This window comes from Gasterosteus aculeatus, chromosome 21 (assembly GCF_964276395.1).
Source record: "Gasterosteus aculeatus chromosome 21, fGasAcu3.hap1.1, whole genome shotgun sequence".
NCBI classification, from domain to species: domain Eukaryota; kingdom Metazoa; phylum Chordata; class Actinopteri; order Perciformes; family Gasterosteidae; genus Gasterosteus; species Gasterosteus aculeatus.
The window spans coordinates 1,447,621-1,472,695 of record NC_135708.1 but is presented as its reverse complement, the minus strand read 5'-3'; the positions used below and the strand labels follow the sequence as shown (position 1 = coordinate 1,472,695).

The 25,075-nt window shown below is 45.2% G+C and overlaps 1 protein-coding gene and 1 long non-coding RNA gene across 2 annotated transcripts in view; one reads left to right on the top strand and one right to left on the bottom strand.

Annotated features, from left to right (window-relative positions):
- The window catches only part of LOC144390376 (uncharacterized), a 345,224-nt gene that overhangs the window by 166,309 nt on the left and 153,840 nt on the right, over nucleotides 1–25,075 (top strand). The gene's annotated exons all lie outside the window — the stretch shown is intronic.
- LOC144390453 (uncharacterized) lies at nucleotides 2,222–23,051 on the bottom strand. Its single transcript, XM_078096950.1, has 4 exons — nucleotides 23,045–23,051; nucleotides 17,395–17,626; nucleotides 16,528–16,701; nucleotides 2,222–7,125 (listed from the first exon to the last, which is right to left on the bottom strand). The coding sequence occupies exons 1-4, from the start codon at nucleotides 23,049–23,051 to the stop codon at nucleotides 6,852–6,854; spliced, it is 687 nt and encodes a 228-aa protein (XP_077953076.1). The 3' UTR covers nucleotides 2,222–6,851.

Below are 25,075 nucleotides of genomic sequence, written 5' to 3'. Positions count from 1 at the left end.
CTTCCTGTAATTCTCTTTGTAACCATTTTTAAAATAACCAATAAAGTTCATAAATCTGGTAGATGCCTTCAATCTCAATCTCCTCAAGAGATTTTCCTTCTTCCAAGAGATCCTTTCTCCATTGCCAGGAGAAGCTTTGAGATTTTTGACTTTTTCTGAGACACCCTGAAAAGACAGAAGTGTCCTCTGACGGGTAGAAACACGCCATCAGCTTGTGTTTGTCCTCCAGTGTGGAGAAGTATAAAGTGAATGTGAGACAGTCGTGTACTACTGTATTCTCCCAATGAGCCACATGTAGCGTCTCGCTGTGTGAAAGAAGAATACTTTCTAACTCACATGATTGACACAAAATGCACCCAAAGCATCTTCTGCTGTTGGAGCAGCTAAATCCAGAAGGTCAAATGGCTCTGCTTCACTTTTACTGGGACTTTAAGGGCCGGTTAACTTGTAAAAACACACATATGGGGAATAAAAGGGAACATAAAGGCACCATTGGTCGCCACGGCCAACAAGAATCCCCATATTGTACGTTATCTCCTGGCCTGAACATCTCTCCTTCACAGCAAACAGGCACACGTGTGGCCTTCCTTTCACACTCATGTTTGTAACTCTGCAGCTGCTTCATGTGCTGGAGGAAGGAGGATCATCCAGAAGTTCTACATTCAGGCTGCCTGTAGTATTGTCACTAACTTCTTTGTTCCCCACATGTCACACTTGCTGATTGACTGAGCTTCAGATGCACGGACTCACTGTGGAACTCAGGCCCACATGGGGAATGAGTTCTTTCAGTTTGGATGCTTATTGACAGGAAACAGCAGAGAGCCGGTTAGCTGAGCCGTGATGCACAGGCTGAAGTTCTGCACCACAGCCTCACCAGACACCGACTTTGGTTTACATCCATAGATTGGCCTTTCCCTGCCATTGCACATCTGGATGAGCAGATGTACCAAAGGCATTACATCAAGTTGGATAATCAATGTAAAAGCATCACTACAGAATATAGTGCAGTGAAGGAGCAGCAGGATGCACAGACCTACTGTCAGGGTTGGGGGTGGAAGGCAGGACTCAAACGCAGAGTTGTCAGGAAACACAAAAGACTTTAATAATTACTAGATCCAAAAACACAGGAACCGGGAGGAAAAACAGCAGGCAACATGTGAGACGAAAGACAATGACGCGACAAGTGACACAGGAGACACACGGCTTAAATACACAAGGGAGGTGCAGGTGATTGGACACAGGTGGAAACTATTAGACAATCACAGGGGATGACGGGACAAGGCAGGAAGTGAAGTTACCCGGGGACACGAGTGGCAGAAAACTACAAAATACAACAGGAAGTGAACCACACCGTGACACCTACATATCCATGAGAGATGGATCTCACAGGTTAGTCGGCCTTTAAAGGTCAGTTACCTTTAACTCTTCAAGAACGTTGCCAACCAGCATCCGGAAGCTTCCCATCAGGGAGCCAGGAAGTAGTCGGTGACGGTCCTCATGCGTTTGTGCGTGAGGAGGTCAAGCCGAGCCATGAAACCTGGAGAAACGTCCACATAGAATCACCTTGGACCTTCATATCAGCCCTGGACATGGCTGGAGATCAAAGTGACCTACGATGAGTTTGACACACCTGCTTTAGAGCAGAATGAGGATGTACTTTATTGTAATCATTTCTTTCAGCCACAATAACCATGTTATTAAGAGATGGAAAGTTAAAGCCGTTCCTCTTTCTGTCCACGCTGCACAACGCGGGTTTTATTGCATTTAGTGGCAATGCTGCTGCTGTTTGTCTTTTATTTTGGCGGGAAATCCCATTTAACACTTTCAATACTCCACTTTGTGAGGAGATAAACTCCACCCTGTTATCAAATGTGTGCTTGTGCTTTGTGTGTTTTTGTTGGTGACTTAAGTGTGATATTTGGTGCAGAATGAAAGCTTCAAGTTGCACCTGAAGTAGCGAGCTCAGTAGTTTGTGTTGTTGTGAGACGGCTCTGCGTGAAGGTTAATAAGGTTAATAAAGTAACTTATTCATTACTCATTTCTTTATTTACTCACTTCCTTCTTCAACATGCTGCACCACCAATGTTTCCTCTGTGCTATTGACACAGCAACAGGGCTGTAGAATAAATACAGATATTATGGAGGAAATAGTACAAAAGTCAATAGTACAGCATCTTTAAAAAGGATCAGAGTATTTCATGTCAAAAGAAATAATACAGCGTGTTGAAAGCATCTTTATTTGATGGCCTGTTTAAACATGTACAGTTGTTTCCAATAAAAGTCATTTATTAACATTAGAGCCAAACAATTGTATTTCTGTTAAAGTAACACATGGAGTAAATGTTGTAAATGACATTATGGGGAATAAAAACACAAGTAACGCATATTCAATATTTCCTTGAGAGGTTTGCTGAACCATTAAAAAGCTTCTTGTTCAAAACAAACCTGATTATGTGAAATTAGATTTGATTTCACTCAACAGATTTAGAAAGATTTGAAGTTAAAATGGGCTCAAAAAGAATTACACGTTCATATTTTCCTTCTTCACCTTGTTTTTATTATTGCTGATGAAGCGCACACACACATAAGGACACATTTGTCTCATATGGGGGGACAGATGAAAGAGCGTCTTATAAAATGTCTTCTTGAACACATACAGATGAAGATTAAAGCCTAATTAGGAGCCAATATCTAAATGATCATCTATTGATTGAAGGAGCACAGCAGCATTAAGCTGAGCTCTTTCACACTTCCATCTGAGTCCCAGAGAGCTGTGGACCCCCCAGAGTCCAGACCAGCTCAGGTACCCCTCACCTGCTCCACCTGCATCTACACCCACATGAACCACCATCAGCTGTACAGACTGAACTATGTGGTGAGCAGAGAGGAAGGTTCTCCACCAGGAGGAGACTCTCCCTCCTGAAGAGGACACAGAGACACTGAGGAACCAGACCAGAAACTGAACCCAGGATAAAGAGGTTCAGTGAATGTGGTGCTGAAGGTGTGGAGGTGGATCAGTGTGTCAGAGGAGACTCTGTAGAAGGACAGAGAGCCAGCAGGACAGTCCACATACACTGCTACTCTACCAGAGGAGGAGGAGAAGGAGGAGGAGGAGGAGAAGGAGGAGGAGGTGTTGCGTGTTACTGTCTCATTGTGACGGACATAGTAACCTCCATTAGAGCATCTCAGACTCCAGGACTGATCATTGTATCCAAACACACAGTCATAACTGTCTCCTTTCCTCCTGATTCCTCTGTAACACACTGATACATAAACTCCTCCTCTCCACTCGACCTCCCAGTAACAGCGACCAGTCAGACCAGTTCTACACAGCAGCTGATAACAGCAGTCAAATCTGTCTGGATGATCAGGATGTGACTGATCCTCCTTCACACGTGTCACCTTCCTGTTGTTGTCAGACAGTTTGAGTTGTTTGTTTACTGTGTTTGTGTCGATTGTGAGTTCACAGGAATCTGATGAGAGAACAAGACACAATACAGCTGCAGTTATTAATCATGTGTTCATCTACTGACACGTTGATGATGACGTCACAGAGGTGAATGAGTGATGTCACAGTGTGAAGATGGTTGAATCTTCATGAATCAAAGCACACTTACACTTCCTCAGACCTGGTCTCAACCATCGGACTCCATCAGGCTCCACCCTGAAAGGAGGAGGGGGGTCAGAGCAGCATGGAGACATGGACATTACATCACTCTCACACACAGCTTTGTCCTTCATGTCCACATGGAGCACCTCTTCTTCTTCTACCACTACTTACAGACGACCACAGACTGTCAGTCAGGCGTCACACAGCGACGAGGTGCTGGAATATATTCATGAAGAAGATGAATGGATAACAAATAAGAAATGGACCTGTCACTGTACTTTCACCAGATGTGAATTCAAACGGGAGAAATGACGTCATGCTACAGATCAAGCTTCATGGGACGTGTGCAAAGGAACATTCACATTAAACTGTTTCATAAAGATAAAGCAGATACAGATCATTCAGTGTTCACACAATGTGCATGTTTCCATGTTGTCCCCATTTGTGGACAATGTCTCTCCCTGTGGTTCGCTGGAGTCCCAAAACTTTACAAATGGCTTTGTCACCTTTTCCACACTGATGGATCTCAATGACTTTGTTCCTCATTTGTTCCTGAATGTCTTTGGATCGCAGCCTGATGTCTCGCTTGTGAGGATCTTGTGGTCTACTTCACTTTGTCAGGCAGCTCCTATTTAAGTGATTTCTAGATTGAGAACGGCTGTGGCTGGAGAAATGGAACTGGGCTTTCCAAAGATGTGATGAACCTCACTTCATTTATGTTTTCATCACTTTTTCACACAGGGCCATTTAGGTTTGGATTCTTTTCTCCCCTTAATGATACAAACTGCATTTTGTGTTTACTTGCGTTATCTGTGTCTAATATTTACATTAGTTTGATGATCTGAAACATTTAAGTGTGACATGCAGGCATGAAAACGGGTCACGGGTGAAAAAGGTGAGAAGGATGTTTCCCCTCTAGGGGTTTTCAGCTGGTTTTGTCCCAGGGACCAACATTCTGAATAGAAAGTCACTGGCCTGTAACCTGGACCTCAAGTTCATAAGAAGAGATTGCGCCAAAGGATCGATCTCTTTCGCCTGACTGCCCGTTAGTGACAGATCGAGACAACACAACGTTGTTTGGTTTCTTTTCTTTCCCTCCAATTCCCAAGTTTCAGTCTTAATCTCGCTGGACGAACTCAAGACTCCACTACGTCCCGCTTCCTTTTCCCTTTTGATTTCATTCCTGTTGACTCCAGAGGACCGGAGAGACAGCTGCTCTCTGACCCCCCGCCGCCTCTGTTCCCAGCGAGAAGTTCGGACCCCACGGCCGAAATCGCCTTCATCCACTGAGTTTCCCTACGCGGAGCTCAACTGTCCTCAGTCAGCTGGAAGCTGATGACCAACGCCCATCAAACAGTAACACGGGTTTTCTGGGCAGACTAATTTAGCGTGTTGATATAAACTTGATGTTTATTTGATTTGTTCAGTCATAACGTGGTACGATAGAGTCCGGATCAACGAATCCGCTACCTTTGATTTATGTTTGAATGTGTACCTGCAAATGTCGTAATGTCCCCTGTTGATCTGATGCTGTGATACGTTTGCTGTAAGAGAGTGAAAGCGCCGACTGTGTTACGCTGTTGAATGATGTCTCATGGTCAGAATAGTTCCTTATTTTCTTTTCTTTTCCCGGGTCTCCGCCGTGAGATCATGCAACATGGAGACATGTGATTTATGCAGTTTTTTCTGTAAGTATAATAAATTATCAAGCATAATTGACCTACATTTGATTGATTGATTTGTATTACTGTTAATACACTAGAGGTGATATACCTTAACTTTAGTGAGCGGCTCAACCTTTCGCATATTTTTCTGTCTATGGCCCTCAGTGAAAAAAGTTTGGACCCTCCTGCTTTAATACGTGGAACACTTCCTGCATCTCGCTCTCGCTCACCCCTCGCGTCCAGTAGTCGTATTACACTGTTTAACGTTCCCGTCTTCCTCGGTGGTTTGATTTAACGGTCTCACTTCTGCCCCGCTGCTCTCGCTCGCCCCCTAGTGTGATAACCGGCACTCCGCTTGTTGTTGCGCGCAACCCCACCGCCGTCCTTCCCTGCACCCCCCTCGTCTCCCCCCCTCTCTCTCTCTCTCACCCCCCTCTGTGCTCACACACACACACACACACACACACGCACACGCACACGCACACGCACACGCACACACTCTGGTTTTGATTGCTTGTTTAGTGAGTAGGTTTAAAATAAGTGTTATGGGGATTGTTGGTTGCAGTTATAGGTGATCTTGATCGGTGTTCCTGTGAGTTAATAAACCCTGTTATACTTTAAAGAACCGTTTTCCTGTGTTTACTTGTGCATTTATATGGTGGTGACCGTTGACATACATCGCCAGTGCTCGAACTTAACTCCTTCCAACATCTTCACTCTCAAGGAGTGAATATCAATTATGAGACTTGATTTATAGTATTGGTTATTGGTCCCTGTTAGCTCAGGGTGGTGCCCCGTTATTTATTCATTCTGAGAAGTATCTTAGTGATTATTAATAATTCTATTAATGTCCATAAGTTAGTTCCTCATTTGCTAGTAAACTAATACGACCCCCTAGCCGCTCACAACACTTCTCATCCAACCACAATCACATTCACTCCATCCGGATGGCAACATTTATCTGGATGTTTTTTTTGGTATGTTCTGTTCATTTCTACGATATAGTTGATACTAATTCCAGGTCCACCATCAGCTGTTGGTTCTTCACTGAGCGTCTGTGGCCGACTGTCACCTGTAGCTTCAACAAGTCCACTCTTATCATCCAGGGAACCATCTCTCAGTGCAAAGCACCAAAAGCAGGTGAAGCTGAACTCCTTTAAAACACCAAACGTTCCTCCTGTGATGATCCATCAAGACGCTTTGAACAGATTGTTTCTCTGACTGTTTGTCTCTTAATAATAATGTCTGGACTAAAGGACAAACACACACTGGAGGCAGAGGACCAGCATCTAAACATCCAAGTGTTGTTTGAGTTGTTAAGAGCCCACAAACCTGCAGCGTGACCACGTTGACTCATATCAACCCACCATGATGCCGTCAACGTGTCAGGAGACACTGTCCTCTCTTATAACGTGGAGACAAGACAAAGCTCCAGAGAAACAAGGCTTTCATCACCTTCCTCCCTGTTCAGGCTCATCCTGGCTACTGATCCTCACTACTTCTGTCTGCGTTCATGGTCTCATGTGGGACACAAACAGTTGGATGAGTCTCTGGTAGTTTGAGGTCAGCTTGGTGTGTCAGGGTCTTATTAACCAGGCTGACAGTGGGACAGAGAAAAGGTTTCCAGCTCTACCTCCTCTACCAGACTGATGGTCTGTGGCTGCAGCCTCTTCATACCTGAGAGTCTCCAGTCTCCAGTGAGGGTCCTCCAGTCCAGCAGACAGCAGCTTCACTCCTGAGTCTCCTGGATGATTGTAGCTCAGGTCCAGCTCTCTCAGATGGGAGGGGTTGGAGCTCAGAGCCGAGACCAGAGAAGCACAGCCTTCCTCTGTGATCAGACAGCCTGACAGCCTGCAGACACACAGAATAAGACACATGTCACATGATGTGAGGGAGCTGTGAGGGCTGGAAGGTCACTGCAGTACTGAGATACTATCAGGTACAGAGGGGTCATGTTAACATGGTTACTGACTGGTTTCCAGTCACAACTAAACACCCACTAATGTACATCAACAACCTTATAACATTACCACTAACTCCATAATGTCAAATATTTACATTATATTGAAAATAAACACATTTTATGGAAATAGTTGGAAAATACATATTTGATTTAAATCATGCAAGCAGAAAGAATCTTATGAACGTCAGAAATGTACCATGGATATAAATAAAGACACCAAGTGGACTTTAATTGAATCCTGACCTGAGAGTCTCCAGTTCACAGTGTGGACTCTTCAGTCCAGCAGAAAGCAGCTTCACTCCTGAATCCTGCAGGTGGTTGTTACTCAGATCCAGCTCTCTCAGACTAGAGGACTGGGAGCTGAGGACTGAGGACAGAGCGTCACAGCTTCTCTCTGAGAGGTTACAGACACTCAGTCTGAAGAGACAACAATCAACAAGAAAAATAACATTGCTGTTAAAATGAAATCCTATTTTATATGAAACCAGTTAAGTGTTTATACAAGTACTAGTGTAGAATAGACTACTAAAAAAGGAAAGTGATTAAAAAGGATCTTTATTTGCTAATTTAATGTCAGTTACCATCTACACCTTAAATGAGCAACCATCAAACTCCAAGCAGATTGTCACTGAAGCGCCAGAAATCCAAGTTTCAGTCTCTTTTACACCTCTGATTTTCCCATTTCCCTCAATGAACCATATTAAAATAACATCACACAGAATGAATAAGAGGATTAATAGGACGACCCTGTGATGATTTATCGTGAGCCAACATTGTGTTTTAATTCCCTCCGTATCAGACGTGTTGGTTCCACAAGGATCCGATGATGTGATGGAAACATAAACAGATTTTTGTCCCTAGTTTAGTCTCTTAGATTAGATCTTCTGGCTCCATAGATAATGTTCATCTTCTGGTGGAAAAAGGTTTTTATGAAGTCTTAAATCCTGATGAACAATGATGATGTTCATGCTGTGGAGTAAATAGTTTAAGACATTGATTCCCAAAGTGTGGGCCGCGGCCCCCCGGTGGGCCGCGTGAGGTTATTTACAGTAAATAAATAAAACGTTTTTAATTTTCAATTTTGAAAAGTTTGAAATTAATATAGAAATATTTATGATGCGGCACATTAGTTATGTGAAACATTAATTGATGAAGCACAAACAATTTAAACGAACAGATTAATAAAACAATACGGCTCTCACTGGAAACGGCTGCTCTTGTCCGCCTGTCGTTGTTTAACAAACGCGGCGCCCTCTTGTAGTATTAAAGTCAACATACCGCATTGTCCGCACTCCAAGGAGCACTTAAAAGGCTTTAATTTCCTCACGAAGCGACAGTGTTTTATAATCCGGAGCGCCTTATATATATGGATCAATTGGTTAATCGGTTGATCCATACTGGTTGTACACGGCGCTCAAGGCGCTCTGCCAAACACGCCAAAGTTCGTCTACGACGGCGAGATGCTGAGCGACGCTCAATCGCGTGAGATATGGAGCTGCATTCAGGGCGCGTCGGAGAAACAAAGCTGTCGTTCTCGCCGAGCACTTCATGAGATTAAAGAGCGAGAGACGGCGCCCTTTTCTCTACAGCAGCTGAACCATCTTAACGGGGAAATAAGTTATTCTAAAAGCAGCCGAAGATTTAAGGCGTGGATGGCGAGGGGGGCGGCGGGAGCGGACGCACCTCGCAGCATCCATCGGACCCTGAAAGCACTATCTCCACCTCCCCACCCCCCCATCCACCCGCCCCGACGCCAAACGTTTGACTGCTATGGCGGCAAATCACCAGCCGGTCTGCGAGCTGGACGCATCGGTCTTAATGTGCCGGTAATGATGGTAAATGATGCTTGTAGCTGGTTGTCATCTACGCTCCACTACGGTTACATAAAGGTGGCGTTTGTGTTTTCACAACGTTTTATCTCGTAATTTAGACTTTCTATCCCCTTTCTTCAGTGCGGAAATGGGCTTCTATAGTTGTGTGAATGCATCACTCCAGCCAATCCAAAGACGGGGTTTGTAACCAATCAGGTGTAGAGACCATGGTGACTGGCTCCGCCCCCTTACTGTCAGAAAGAACAACAGCGACCGCGTAGAAAATTCCATCGAGAGCGAGCAGAGATTCTCCTCGCGAGCAACGAAGTTCACGTTCAAAAGTCCGTCTCACGAGAGATATTTATTTATTTATTTATTTATTTGCTCGCGGATGTTTGATTTACGCGCATCAACCTGATTTGCGCTCTGGAATTTTGACAGTGATTTGCTGCCATACCCCCCCCCAAAAAAAGGTGAGGGATTTTCATGCCTGAACATGAAAGAAATGAGGAATCAGGAAGGCAGCAAACACTTTATCACACAACTGTAACACATAAAAGCAGAAGCCATTTTCCAGTGAGGCTGAATGCGGCGAGTCGGAGGACGTCCACGTTGTCCCATTGATCAGGTGGACTGCAGTGTCTCCCCGTTGTACTACTTCATGGGGGGGCACCCCTGTTATAATGATGGAAACACTGAACTGGCTTCGGTCGCTTATCAAAACATCGGCCAAATAAGCCGTTTTTCAGACTTTATGAGCAAATACAGAATCCCTTTGTGTTCATTTCTAAAGCCGCATAAAGACACACGTGACTTTATTTAAGGCGCTGCGCTACTTGCAAGTCGCTGTGTTGTGGCAGATTCTCCATAAAGGTAGAAAACAACAAACTCATGGTCATGAAGGTCCTCATGTAACGTTACATGGAATCTGCATGAGGAGGAGGAGGAGGGTCCATGTCGCTAAATACCAACTGAGATCGGCTTGTGGCTTCTGACAAAGAATCCTTCCACCGACCACTTTTCACACCCGCCGTCGCTCTGATCTGCAGGCGCATGGCGGAGAAAACCAATCGGGTGTCTGGATGCTAAATGTTCATACTTGTGTTGGGCCTCCACCCTGCTAATGAACCTCACCACGTGTTTCTTCACTGAGGACAAAGGAAGAACACAAACATATAGGGGTCCCCCGTGGCCTGATGCCAGGGGCTGATAACAGGACCCCTGCAGCTCTCCAGACCCCCTTGGCCATAAAAAGAGGACGTACCAAAGAACACCGAGCGCTCCCATTGGCCGAGGACAGTGACATTTATTTATGGACCTCAAGTTCATAGGAAGAGATTGCGCCAAAGGATCGATCTCTTTCGCCTGACTTCCCGTTAGTGACAGATCGAGACAACACAACGTTGTTTGGTTTCTTTTCTTTCCCTCCAATTCCCAAGTTTCAGTCTTAATCTCGCTGGACGAACTCAAGACTCGCGCTCCACTACGTCCCGCTTTCTTTTCCCTTTTGATTTCATTCCTGTTGACTCCAGAGGACCGGAGAGACAGCTGCTCTCTGACCCCCCGCCGCCTCTGTTCCCAACGAGAATTTCGGACCCCACGGCCGAAATCGCCTTCATCCACTGAGTTTTCCTACGCGGAGCTCAACTGTCCTCAGTCAGCTGGACGCTGATGACCAACGGCCATCAAACAGTAACACTTGTTTTCTGGGCAGACTAATTTAGCGTGTTGATATGAACTTGATGTTTATTTGATTTGTTCAGTCATAACGTGGTGCGATAGAGTCCGGATCAACGAATCCGTTACCTTTGATTTATGTTTGAATGTGTACCTGCAAATGTCGTAATGTCCCCTGTTGATCTGATGCTGTGATACGTTTGCTGTAAGAGAGTGAAAGCGCCGACTGTGTTACGCTGTTGAATGATGTCTCATGGTCAGAATAGTTCCTTATTTTCTTTTCTTTTCCTGGGTCTCCGCCGTGAGATCCGTTTGCCTGTGGTTTCATTTCGTATCGCCAGCCACATCGTTGGTTCTGTAACTGCACACACATGGATCCGACCATCCTGATTCACGTTGCTGATCTACGTTCCGCTGGTCGCGGGACAGAATCTCCTTGCGCCGCGTCTAAGTATCCCCCCCCTCCTTCGTCCAAGCCGTAGTCCCTAGCAACAGATAGCGTTGCCATAGCAGTGCAACTGTCGTCTTCCTCGTTGCTTTAATACAGGGGTGTCCAAAGTACGGCCCGCGGGCCAACTGCGGCCCGGGATCCATTTTTTATTGGCCCGCAGCAAATTATAAAAATAGAATGGAATGTGGCCCACACATGAAACTTGCCCTTGACTGTATTGTAGTTCTTAGTTTGACCAGTAGGTGGACATCACACACACATCACCCTGTGTGACTCCCCCGTCACTATTGTGGATTCCTTCCGTTTCCTGGGCTCCATCATCACCCAGGACCTCAAGTGGGAGCTGAACATCAGCTCCATCACCAAGAAGGCTCAGCAGAGGTTGTTCTTCCTGAGGCAGCTGAAGAAATTCAACCTGCCAAAGACGATGATGGTCCACTTCTACACAGCCATCATCGAGTCCATCCTCTGCTCCTCCGTCACCGTCTGGTACGCTGCAGCCACAGCCAAGGACAAGGGCAGGCTGCAGCGTGTCCTCCGCTCCGCAGAGAGGGTGATTGGCTGCAATCTGCCGTCCCTGCAGGACTTGTTCGCTTCCAGGTCTCTGAAGCGAGCTAAAAAGATCGTAGCCGACCCCTCCCACCCTGGACAAAAACTGTTTGTGCCCCTTCCATCTGGCAAGAGGCTGAGGTCCATCAGGACTACGACCTCCCGCCACACCAAAAGTTTCTTCCCGTCGGCAGTCGGGCTCATCAACAGAGCCGGCCCCCCACTGCCTGACTAACACTCCACCGGTCACTCCCCCTCATACTGCACATGCCACTTTAACTGCAATTAATCACTTTGTCGTTTGTCACTTTGTCTCTTGTCTGTTACTTGTTCGTTAGTGCACTTTTATGCTTAATATTTTTCTATTTAACTTTTTAATATTTAAATTTTTTTAACTTTATTCCCTTGTTTTATACTAACCCATAGCCTTAGCCTTATTCTACTAACCCATTGCATTAGCATTTCATTCCACTTTATTTTATTACTTGTGCACTGTTGTCTTGTCTGTCTACTGTCGCGCACTAACCGGCAAGACAAATTCCTTGTATATTTGACATATTTTGGCTAATAAATGTTTCCTGATTCCTGACATGAAACTTGCCCTTGACTGTATTGTAGTTCTTAGTTTGACCAGTAGGTGGAGCTACTCACTAGCTGCAGTCCTAATGCAGCTTTTGCACAAAAAAAATGTTTCAAATAAAAAATTTCCGCGACGACAAAATGGCAGAAGCAAAGAAACGCAAGATAGCAAGTGAATGCAGAACATTTCAGGAGAAGAAGAAGGACAAGAAGTCAAGGAGAAGTGTGTCTGTTTGATTTGCAATGAAACGGTTGCAGTGATGAAAGAGTCCAATGTACGACGACACTACGAAACCAAGCATCCGACCGTCACGTCCTACACTGCTGCTGAGCGAGAGGACAAAGTCCAGCACATGGCAGCTAACCTGCAGGCTCAACAACAGTACTTTTACCCTGCTAACAACACACAAGAAAACGCTACAATAGCTAGCTATGAGGTAGCTCAACTCATAGCGCGCCGCGGGAAAGCTTTCTCAGACGCTGACTTGGTTAAACAGTGCCTCATTAAAGTCGCTGGAATAATGTGCCCGGAAAAGATGCAGGAATTCAACAACGTGAGCATGTCCACAAACACAATTGTGCGTTGAATGGAAGACTTGTCAGCTAACATACAGAATCAAGTGTCACATAAAGCTTGTGCTTTTGACTTTTACTCCATTGCATGTGATGAAAGATGCAACAGATGCCGAACAACTGTTCATTTCTTTGCGGGGAGTTGACGATGACTTTTGCATCACGGAGGAGCTGCTTGATCTTCGGAGTCTAAAGGGCACAACAACGGGTGAGGACATTTTTGAAGCCGCGTCAGGTGCAATTGACAAGATGGAACTTAAATGGGACGAGCTGTGTGGAGTTGCAACGGACGGGGCTCCCGCTATGACAGGCGAGCCCAAAGGAATGGCATCTATGGTGTGCGCCAAGGTGCCAGAGAGTGGAGGCGAGGCTGTAAAATTGCACTGTATCATCCACCAAGAAGCTCTCTGTGCCAAGACAGTCCAGCTTGGCGATGTGATGACCACAGTTGTGAAAACTGTCAACATAATTCGAGCACGAGGGCTCTACCACAGAGAATTAGGCTTTCCTATCTGATGTCGATGCTGAATACGGGGACGTACTCTATCATTGTGACGTGCGCTGGCTTAGTCGCGGCTCCGTGCTGAAGCGGTTTTATTCCCTTATTGCCTTTCTAGTTGATCTTACTGGTCATCTGAACTCACTGAACAAGAGCCTACAAGGCAAAGACCAGCTTGTACCACAACTTTCTGTGCGAAGCTTCATCTTTTTGAGACACAACTACGCAACTTCAACCTTGCGCACTTCCCTACGCTGTCCGAAATCAAACGTGCTCATCCAAAGCCCGACCTCTCTGCTAAAAAGGGGAAATATGTTTCTGTGATCACAACTCTTATGACACAATTCAATCAGCGCTTCCAAGATGTTTCTGTCATTGAGAAAGAAATCAAGCTGTTCTCAACTCCCTTCCTGCTGGATGCAGAAGAAGTGGAAGAGAGTCTGCAATTAGAACTCATCGAGATGGAGCTCCTCTCCCTACCCGACTTCTACCGGAGCTTGGAAAAGGCCAAGTTTCCTCTGATGCGACGCCACGCAAAAAGAATGACCAGTCTGTTTGGCACAACATACACATGCGAGCAAACATTTTCTCTGTTAACTCTGAACAAAAGCAGATTGAGAACCAAAATGAGCGACAGCCATCTCTGTGATGTCCTTCACATCTCAACCAGCAAACTTACTCGTGACCTGCCAGCCGTCCTTCAGTCCAGAGCAGCATCACTGCTCCCATTAAGTGCAACCCTGTTCCCATTGTAGGCGAGTTCAAATATATTACACAGTATTCATGTGTTCAAAAGCCCAATTACTTAATAAATGCAGTCAATTAAAGTTGATAACATTTTCTAAAACACGTTAGCTGATAAATTATTTGCATAAGTAGGTTAAATAAAGCCTTCCCTCTTTATACAGGGCTGTGAAGGGGGTCCCCATCCTGACGAAGAAGCAATCTGAGGATGAGCTGCCAACCCTTTTTGTAAAAAAAATGAAAACCCATTAATGCAGACATGTGATTTATGCAGTTTTTTTCTTTAAGTTTATTCAATTATCAAGCATAATTTACCTACATTTGATTGATTGATTTGTATTACTGTTAATACACTAGAGGTGATATACCTTAACTTTAGTGAGCGGCTCAACCTTTCACATATTTTTCTGTCTGGACCCCCCTGCTTTAATACGTGGAACACTTCCTGCATCTCGCTCTCGCTCGCCCCTCGCGTCCAGTAGTCGTATTACACTGTTTAACGTTCCCGTCTTCCTCGGTGGTTTGATTTAACGGTCTCACTTCCGCCCCGCTGCTCTCGCTCGCCCCCTAGTGTGATAACCGGCACTCCGCTTGTTGTTGCGCGCAACCGCACCGCCGTTCCTTCCCTGCACCCCCCTCGTCTTCCCCCCTCTCTCTCTCACCCCCCTCTGTGCTCACACACACACACACACACACACACACACACACACACACACAGCTTGTTTAGTGAGTAGGTTTAAAATAAGTGTTATGGGGATTGTTGGTTGCAGTTATAGGTGATCTTGATCGGTGTTCCTGTGAGTTAATAAACCCTGTTATACTTTAAAGAACCGTTTTCCTGTGTTTACTTGTGCATTTATATGGTGGTGACCGTTGACATACATCGCCAGTGCTCGAACTTAACTCCTTCCAACATCTTCACTCTCAAGGAGTAAATATCAATTATGAGACTTGATTTATAGTATTGGTTATTAGTCCTTGTTAGCTCAGGGTGGTGCCCCGTTATTTATTCATTCTGAGAAGTATCTTAGTGATTATTAATAATTCTATTAATGTCCATAAGTTAGTTCCTCATTTGCTAGTAACCTAATACGACCCCCTAGCCGCTCCAAACACTTTTCATCCAACCACAATCACATTCACTCCATCCGGATGGCAACATTTATCTGGATAGGGTTTTTTTGGTATGTTCTGTTCGTTTCTACGATATAGTTGATACTAATTCCAGGTCCACCATCAGCTGTTGGTTCTTCACTGAGCGTCTGTGGCCGACTGTTACCTGTAGCTTCAACAAGTCCACTCTTATCATCCAGGGAACCGTCACTCAGTGCAAAGCACCAAAAGCAGGTGAAGCTGATCTCCTTTAAAACACCAAACGTTCCTCCTGTGATGATCCATCAAGACGCTTTGAACAGATTGTTTCTCTGACTGTTTGTCTCTTAATAATAATGTCTGGACTAAAGGACAAACACACACTGGAGGCAGAGGACCAGCATCTAAACATGTTGTTTGAGTTGTTAAGAGCCCACAAACCTGCAGCGTGACCACGTTGACTCATATCAACCCACCATGATGCCGTCAACGTGTCAGGAGACACTGTCCTCTCTTATAACGTGGAGACAAGACAAAGCTCCAAAGAAACAAGGTTTTCATCACCTTCCTCCCTGTTCAGGCTCATCCTGGCTACTGTTTCCCACTACTTTTGTCTGTGTTGATGGTCTCATGTGGGACACAAACAGTTTGATGAGTCTCTGGTAGTTTGAGGTCAGCTTGGTGTGTCAGGGTCTTATTAACCAGGCTGACAGTGGGACAGAGAAAAGGTTTCCAGCTCTACCTCCTCTACCAGACTGATGGTCTGTGGCTGCAGCCTCTTCATACCTGAGAGTCTCCAGTCTCCAGTGAGGATCCTCCAGTCCAGCAGACAGCAGCTTCACTCCTGAGTCTCCTGGATGATTGTAGCTCAGGTCCAGCTCTCTCAGATGGGAGGGGTTGGAGCTCAGAGCTGAGGCCAGAGAAGCACAGCCTTCCTCTGTGATCAGACAGCCTGACAGCCTAGAGACACACAGAATAAGACACATGTCACATGATCTGAGGGAGCTGTGAGGGCTGGAAGGACACTGCAGTACTAAGATACTATCAGGTACAGATGGGTCACATTAACATGGTTACTGACTGGTTTCCAGTCACAACTAAACACCCACTAATGTACATCAACAACCTGATAACATTACTACTAACTCTATAATCTAAAATATTTACAATATATTGAAAATAAACATAGTGTATGGAAAGAGTTGGAAAATACATATTTGATTTAAATCATGGAAGCAGAAAGAATCTTATGAAAGTCAGAAATGTACCATGGATGTAAATAAAGACACCAAGTGGACTTTAATTGAATCCTGACCTGAGAGTCTCCAGTTCACAGTGTGGACTCTTCACTCCAGCAGACAGCAGCTTCACTCCTGAATCCTGCAGGTGGTTGTTACTCAGATCCAGCTCTCTCAGACTAGAGGACTGGGAGCTGAGAACTGAGGACAGAGCGTCACAGCTTCTCTCTGAGAGGTTACAACCACTCAGTCTGAAGAGACAACAATAAACAAGAAAAATAACATTTGTATTCATATTGAATCCTCTGATGATGAGTTTGGACTAAAATACGATCAGTTAGAACATGAAAAAACATGAAAGTGTTTACAATTATTTTTGTTCTACATAGAACAAGGTTTATTGTGCTCTACTGTTTACAGAAATTACTGTGGTATTAATATCAGGATGAGGCAGGGATATTTATTGTTGTTTATTAGTTAAATTCAAAGTTAGGCTTCTCTATCATCCTTCTGACTCCTTCCATAGAAAGAAAGAGAACAAAGTGAGTGTGAATGTGGAATGAATCTTCATCAAATCAGAAATAATCAACCATCACTCAGCAGATCATCACTGTAGAGACACACATTATAATCTTCAGTCTCTTCCCACCTCTGCTTTTAATTCATTCATTATATGAAACAGGACATCATAAAGCCTGAATAACAGGAACAACAGGATGAACATGTGATGTTTTATCGTGAAAGAACATTGTGTTTCAGACGGTCTATTTTCAAGCTACTATGTGGTAAATATGTCTTGTCTACAAGGTTCTCGTGATGTGATGGAAACACAGATATTAATTCACAAAAAGGATGTTTAGCCCCATGTTTTGTCTCTAAGATTAGATCCTCTGGTTCCAGAGTTCCCTAGACGCATCATTGAAGACAAACTAACTTAATCTTACCTGAGAGTCTCCAGGTTACAATGTGGACTCTTCACTCCAGCAGAAAGCAGCTTCACTCCTGAATCCTGCAGGTGGTTGTTACTCAGATCCAGCTCTCTCAGACTAGAGGACTGGGAGCTGAGAACTGAGGACAGAGCGTCACAGCTTCTCTCTGAGAGGTTACAGACACTCAGTCTGAAGAGAGGGATGAAGAAGAAGCAGTAAGTATAAAAGATGGCAGCATATTTAAGTTCTGATGCATGAATTAACTCTCTCTGTACTTACAGAACTTTGTTGGAGGCTTTGACCACTGGCAGCAGCCTCAGAAGAGCCTCCTCTGAAGCAGAGTATTTCTTCAGGTCAAACACCTCCAGATCTTCTTCTGATGACAGTAAGATGAAGACCAGAGCTGACCACTGAGCAGGAGACAGTTCATCTGTGGAGAGACTTCCTGATCTAAGGGACTGTTGGATCTCCTCCACTAGAGAACCATCATTCAGTTCATTCAGACAGTGGAACAGATTGATGCTTTTCTCTGGAGACACATCCTCACTGATCCTCTCCTTGATGTACTGGACTGTCTCCTGATTGGTCTGTGAGCGACTTCCTGTCTGTGTCAGCAGGCCTCGTAGGAGAGTCTGATTGGTCTCAAGGGAAAGACCCAGGAGGAAGCGGAGGAACAAGTCCAGGTGTCCATTAGGACTCTGTAAGGCCTCGTCCACAGCACTCTGGTAGAGACGTGTTGGTTTGTCTCTAAAGACTTTAGACCACAGGGAGGTTGTTTGTTCTTCTGACAGCAGATTGACACCAGAGCTGAAGAAGGTCAGATGGACATGAAGAGCAGCCAGAAACTCCTGAACACTCAGATGGACGAAGCAGAACACCTTGTCCTGGTACAGTCCTCTCTCCTCTCTGAAGATCTGAGTGAACACTCCTGAGTACACTGAGGCTGCTCTGATATCGATGCCACACTCTGTCAGGTCGGATTCATAGAAGATCAGGTTGCCTTTCTGCAGCTGATCAAAGGCCAGTTTTCCCAGAGACTTGATCATCTTCCTGGTCTCTGGACTCCAGTGTGGATCCGTCTCAGCTCCTCCATCGTACTTGACCTTCTTCAGTCTGGACTGAACCACCAGGAAGTGGATGTACATCTCAGTCAGGGTCTTGGGCAGCTCTCCTCCCTCTCTGGTCTTCAACTCCTCCTCCAGAACTGTAGCAGTGATCCAGCAGAAGACTGGAATGTGGCACATGATGTGGAGGCTTCGTGAGGTCTTGATGTGAGAGATGATCCTGCTGGCCTGCTCCTCATCTGTGAACCTCTTCTTGAAGTACTCCTCCTTCTGGGGGTCGGTGAACCCTCTGACCTCTGTCACCATGCCAACACACTCAGGAGGGATCTGACTGGCTGCTGCAGGTCGTGTGGTGATCCAGAGGCGAGCAGAGGGAAGCAGCTTCCCCGTGATGAGGTTTATGAGGAGCACATCCACTGAGGCCGACTCTGTGACATCAGTCAGGATCTCATTGTTGTGGAAGTCCAGAGGAAATCGACACTCATCCAGACCGTCAAAGATGAACACAACCTGGAACTTCTCAAACCTGCAGATTCCTGCTGCTCTGGTTTCACTGAAGAAGTGATGAACAAGTCCCACCAAGCTGAACTTCTTCTCTCTCAGCACATTCAGCTCTCTGAAGGTGAATGGAAATGTGAACTGTATGTCCTGGTGGTCTTTGTCTTCAGCCCAGTCCAGAGTGAACTTCTGTGTTAAGACGGTTTTCCCGATGCCAGCCACTCCCTTAGTCATCACTGTTCTGATTGGTTCCTCTCCTCCAGCTGAGGCTTTGAGGAGGTCTTCTCGTCTGATGGTTGTTTCTGGTCTGGCTGGTCTCCTGGATGCTGTTTCAATCTGTCTGACCTCATGTTCTTCATTGACCTCTGCAGTCCCTCCCTCTGTGATGTAGAGCTCTGTGTAGATCTCATTCAGAAGGGTTGGGTTTCCTGCTTTAGCGATCCCCTCAAACACACACTGGAACTTCTTCTTCAGGTTGGATTTGAGTTCACGCTGACAAACTGCAGCATGAAGTCCTGAATGAAGACAACAAAGAAGATCAATGAGTCACAGAATAGATTTCAACATGTCCTTTCCTCAGAGAATGACTATGATTATATTCTGTCCATCTCTGGAGACATTAGTGAAGGTCTCATGTATCAGCATGGTAACTCTGTAGAGAAATCCTCTTACTGCTCTGCAGACGCTCAGCCAGCTGATCCTGCTTCATTCTCCTCAGGAAGTGCACTGAGATCTTCACAACGGCCTCTCTGCTCCTCCTCTGCTCTTCATCCAGCACCTCCTCATCCTCTTTCTCTAAGCATTCTGGGTAATCTGAACAAAGTGCAGTATGGAGATGATGGTGAACTGAGAGATGTTAAAGTAGTTGTTCATGTACACACCATGAAGATGGAGTCCAGGTGTGTTTGATGCTGCTGGGCAGACGGACCTGTGGGAACCTCTGAGCTCTCCTGGTCCTCTCTGTGGAGGAACATGAACCATCAGCTCACATGGTGTTTGGACCATCAACACCAATACAACATTAGTTAAAGATATTGGCTTCTGTCATGATTGATCATGATGGAAACCAGATGCTGAAGACTGTCGATGATGACGGACAGTTTATTAGTTGAGTGACAGTCACCAGTTTCATCTGGTTTTAGTTCTTACTGTGGGTCATAAAAACAACGTGTGCAGACCTCTGCATCTGGTACAAAGTCCTATGGAACTCCTCCAAACCTCTTTAGTCCGTCCCCTGACCTCTAGAAGTCTCCTTAGATCTTCTGAAACTAATCTTTGGACCTTTTCACAGAGTCTACTGACGATACTTTGTCCAAACCTCTGCATGGAGTCCAGAGACCACGTCAGCTGGTCCACAGAGCACTGAGTTTATTCTAATCACATGTTCAGTCCCAGTCATCTGACTCCAGAAACCTGCAGCTGTCTCCAGATGTGACCTCTGCTTATCCTGATGTGGAGGAACTAGCTCACATTGTGTTTACATCTGAGGATGTTTACAATTAATGATTCACACTTAAACACACACAGACCAGTTAGATGATGGGTGTCTAACTCAAGGCCCGAGGGCCAAATCTGGTCTGCTGGGGGTCCAGTGCAGCTCGCTGGATGACTTTACTATTGTGAGAATTACAGAAAGACACAAATAGCTTTTCTATAAAAGTAGCTGCTATTCCTAATCAGTCCACTGGGGGTCGCACTCTGTGAGTGAGCGCATGTGTTAGACCAGGGGGACCAGGGGCCTCATTTATAAAAGCTTGCGTAGGATTTGCTCCAGAAGTGGCGTACGGATGAAACGTAGGACGTGCGTACGCACAGAAATATTCAGACTTATAAAACGTCCTACTCAGTTTTCCCTTAATAAATCACAATCACTTCTAAATTCAGCGCAGCTTTTGCGGCTTCATGTCACGCCCATAGTTGCCCATATATAGTCTGTGGAACGCCCACAAATTAATATTCATCGATTGCGAAATCATGACAAACACTGAGAGGAAAACAAAGAAACGTAACTTCACTCAGTGTGAAGTGGAAATGATCATTGGGAGGTGGGAAGGAGAAGTAAGATGCTCTTTGGAGGACACAGTGTGGACATCACTGATGCCAACAAGGCACCTGAGGGGCAAAAGGTTGCAGAGCAACGCTGCAGCCTCACGACCTCGTACCCAAATAAAGAAAAACTGGTCTGACATCAAAGTGGATGCAAAAAAGCGTTTAGCGCGCCATCGCCAAGGTGTGTCTCCACCGGGGGGGAAAGGGACACAGGAGCTGTCCCCTCCTGATGAGAGACTGGGGGCAATGATTGGGGATCGGGGACAGGGTCTGGGCCAACATCGGCGTCAGGGGGTCGAGGCACGTTTGGAAGCTGTGCCACATCATGTAGCACAGCACACGCAGCACGATGTTTCACACCTTTTCAGGAGTAAACAATAACCTCCCTCCAGTGCAGTCGAGGCAGCGCCATCTGCCCTTAAACAGGCCGATGGTGCGCTGCACTACAGCGCCAATCCTTCCATGTGCCACGTCTTCTAAGAGCGAAGATCAGCCATCACCGTCCATCTGATTGCATCTGACAAGCAACAGCTGTGTTTAGAGGATGAATTTAACAACATGCCGATATTATTGCAGAACATATTACCACCTTTATTATATAACCAGATGTGACCTCTGCTGATCCTGATGTGGAGGAACTAGCTCACATTGTGTTTACATCTGAGGATGTTTACAGTTAATGATTCACACTTAAACTCACACAGACCAGTTACATGAAGATAATGAGTTCTGTCATGATGGATCGTCATGGAAACAACACGTTAAACACTGAACAAACATTTATGTAATTCATGACTGAGGATCAGAACAGTTCTTCATCTGTTTAAGAACTTACTCTGGGTCATAAGAACGGCGTCCATCTTTGGAGTCAATCCGATGACCCATAGAATGATCACTCTTCATGGACAAACATCTGGGTTCAGGAGACTTTCCTCTCTGCTCCCCTCTTCTTTTACAACAGTCTAGTCATGGAGTGAGGTAACCAACAAGAATGTCTGCAGTAACTTATTGTTGCTTGTTTCTTCACATGGATTCGTTTTGTGCTCCCGGTCTGCAGCGCTGTTGTTCCCTTGGTTACCGCTGCTGCTCGTTGTTATTATTCGGACGATCGCCATGACTTGGATTGAAGCGTTGATGACAAGTAGCTTGTGAGCTGATAAAGTGTGGGCTCCCCTGTGTTAGACCTTTTAGACCACAGCGTTCCTCCAGGCAGCAGCGCCCGCTTGGAAATGACGGCCCCCCGTCGACCGGACCATCGCCTAAGATTTTACTGGTCCGGCCCACTTGAGATCAAAGTGGACAGTATCTGACCCAAACCTAAGATGAGTTTGACACCCTGGAGTTAGATGAAGATAATGAGTTCTGTCCTGATGGATCGTCATGGAAACAACACGTTAAACAATGAACAAACATTCATGTAATTCATGACCGAGGATCAGAACAGTTCTTCATCTGTTTAAGAACTTACTCTGGGTCATAAGAACGGCGTCCATCTTTGAAGTTAATCCATTGATCAATAGACTGATCATCTTTGAAGTCATCCAGACGACCCATAGACCCATCACTCTTCATGGACAAACATCTGGGTTCAGGAGACTTTCCTCTCTGCTGATGTGAACTGAAAGAAACACTGAGATTACATCATCACGTCATCATCTAATCATGAAGCATCAGCTCACATGGTGTCCGTCCTCACAGAGACCAAAACAAGGTAAAGGTCCATGACGTGAGGTCTGGATGTGGACCACATGACTCCCTGTAGTGGTTTAGGTCTACTGGTCCTGCTGGTCCCACTGAGAATCAACAGCTCAGTCTTTCAGCTCACTGTTTTCTTCACCAGTCAGTTTGGTTTAGTCCCAACAGGTCTCACCAAGTCCTCCATGGAGCTCTCCCTCCCTCACTGGACACTGCTGAAGGGCCCTAGAGCAAGAAACCCAGAACCTCCACCAGAGAGTCTGGTAGAAACACCTCATCATCAGCCTGAGACCCTCACCTTGCATCAACAGAGGGACCAACGTCTTTGATGTGTATAGGAAGATCCATAGACTGGTTACTCTTCATGGACACACAGCTGGGTCCAGGTCCAGGTCCTGGTCTCTGATGGGTCCTGGTCACACACATAGAAGCAGAGTCAGTGATTCAGAGACGTTGGGACATGGGGACGAGTAGAGGACAGTTGGAGATGGTCCTCTCACCTCTGAGCTTTGGTCTGGCTGTCATGTTCCCCACACAGAGGGGCTTCAGAGGGAGGGACTCCGTCCTCTGGGTCCTCAGCCTGATTCATAGCAGAGTCCACACCTTCACACCAACCTGCTGGCAGAGCTCACACGTTATTATCTTCATCAGGACAAACACACAGAGCTCATTCACCTCAACACTAAAACTCTCATGGGACACTTTGTGTTGCTGTCTTGAGACAACGTGTCAAGAGACGTCATTTTAAATTCTCATCCTATAAATGTCGTGTTTCTTTTAAGCGCTTTCCTTTGGCAGGAGGCAGCGGTCCATCAGGACGTTATTTATGTTAAATCACTATATAGGCTACTAAAACTCAGCATGCAGAATGACAACATGAAAAAGTTACGAAAGTGAGTGTCAACAGGAAACGCAGCAAAATCTGGACACATGTCAATGACATTGATCTATCTAATGCAGAATGTAGAGTCTGCAAGACTAAAATCTCTATCTTCTCCAAAACAGGGCAGATAATTTCAGAGTGAAGAAACAGGATCAGCCCCTCAAAGCGGAGCCACTTGGTCTCAATGTAAATCTTCCCTGAAGAACAAAACTCTGCATGCTGATTTTTTTTTCTTTTTGTTTTACACATTTTAATTTAATTTTGTTGTGTGAATCTGTAAGCTTCTGTATGTTGTTTCACTTTAAATTTGTTAAGTATTAAACAGTTTAAAATAATTAAAAGTTAGTTAAGTTAATTTGTAAATAGTTTAAAAAAAAATTTTGTGCAAAAACAAACGTTTATCACTCTGTAGAATGTATAAATAAAAGTGTATTTATATAAAAAAACATTTGAGAGTGTTTTTTTTACATTAGTAATTCATATTGCGCATAATTTTACATTATTGTTGGTGATAAATTAATTTAAGCACCAAAAAATTCAGAAGAGCCATTTGGGAGCCGAAAGAGTCGGTTCTCTAAAAAGAGCCGTAATTCCCATCACTACCGGGTAAAAGAGGACGTCTGCTTTGTCTCAGACTTCTGGCCCTGATCTGCTTAGAGGGCGTGGCATCACGTGAGGGGCGTGTCCTCAACTGTGTTGCTTTCAGGAAACGTCGGGACTGTGAGAACTATGAATCCACACTTTCTATCCACCATATTCACATTTCAACTTTGATAAACACGACCTTTTTAAACAGATGTGAGGAAAGAGAAGAACGTTTAATCTCACAGAACCAAAACACGTGAAGGTGGAATCGACATGTGGACGTAAAACCGGACCAGAACCAGTACCGGAAACCATTATTTAGGGTATATATCATGATGAAATACATCAACGCATTATCTTTTTTTTATTCGACCGAGTCCTGACTACAATAAGCTGGAATCCACATTAAAATACTCCAAACACACCTTTAGCTGGTGGGGAAGAGTCACATATGACGTGCAGGTTTGTCCACAACCTTTGGACCGAGTGGGACATTTTGTCGGTGCTTGAAGCTCGCGGACGTTGGAGCCAAAGAACAGCAGCGAATCGGTGGATTATGAATCATTGAGTGAGACAAAGCCTGCAGAGTTACTGTGAAACACACAGCGAGCCAGCAAAGACAGACACACACACACACGTCTTACCTCTGCCGCTTCTCACGGGAATTATGGATTTAATCTGCTGTTTCTGCAGTGAGGAAAGTCCCCGAGCCGCTTCACCTCCTGCTTTATGTGTGAGACGTGAAACCGCCCCTTTCTCATAAAGAGTGGAAGTTATGATTTAAGTCTTAGGTCATCATGTTGACTTCTTGAGGTGTGCGCATGCGCAGGCTCCCTGGTCGTTTGGTACAGTGACGTCATGAACCCTGTCGGTGTCTTCTTGTCAAAGCGACCAGCGACCTTATCTGGTTTCACTGGAGACT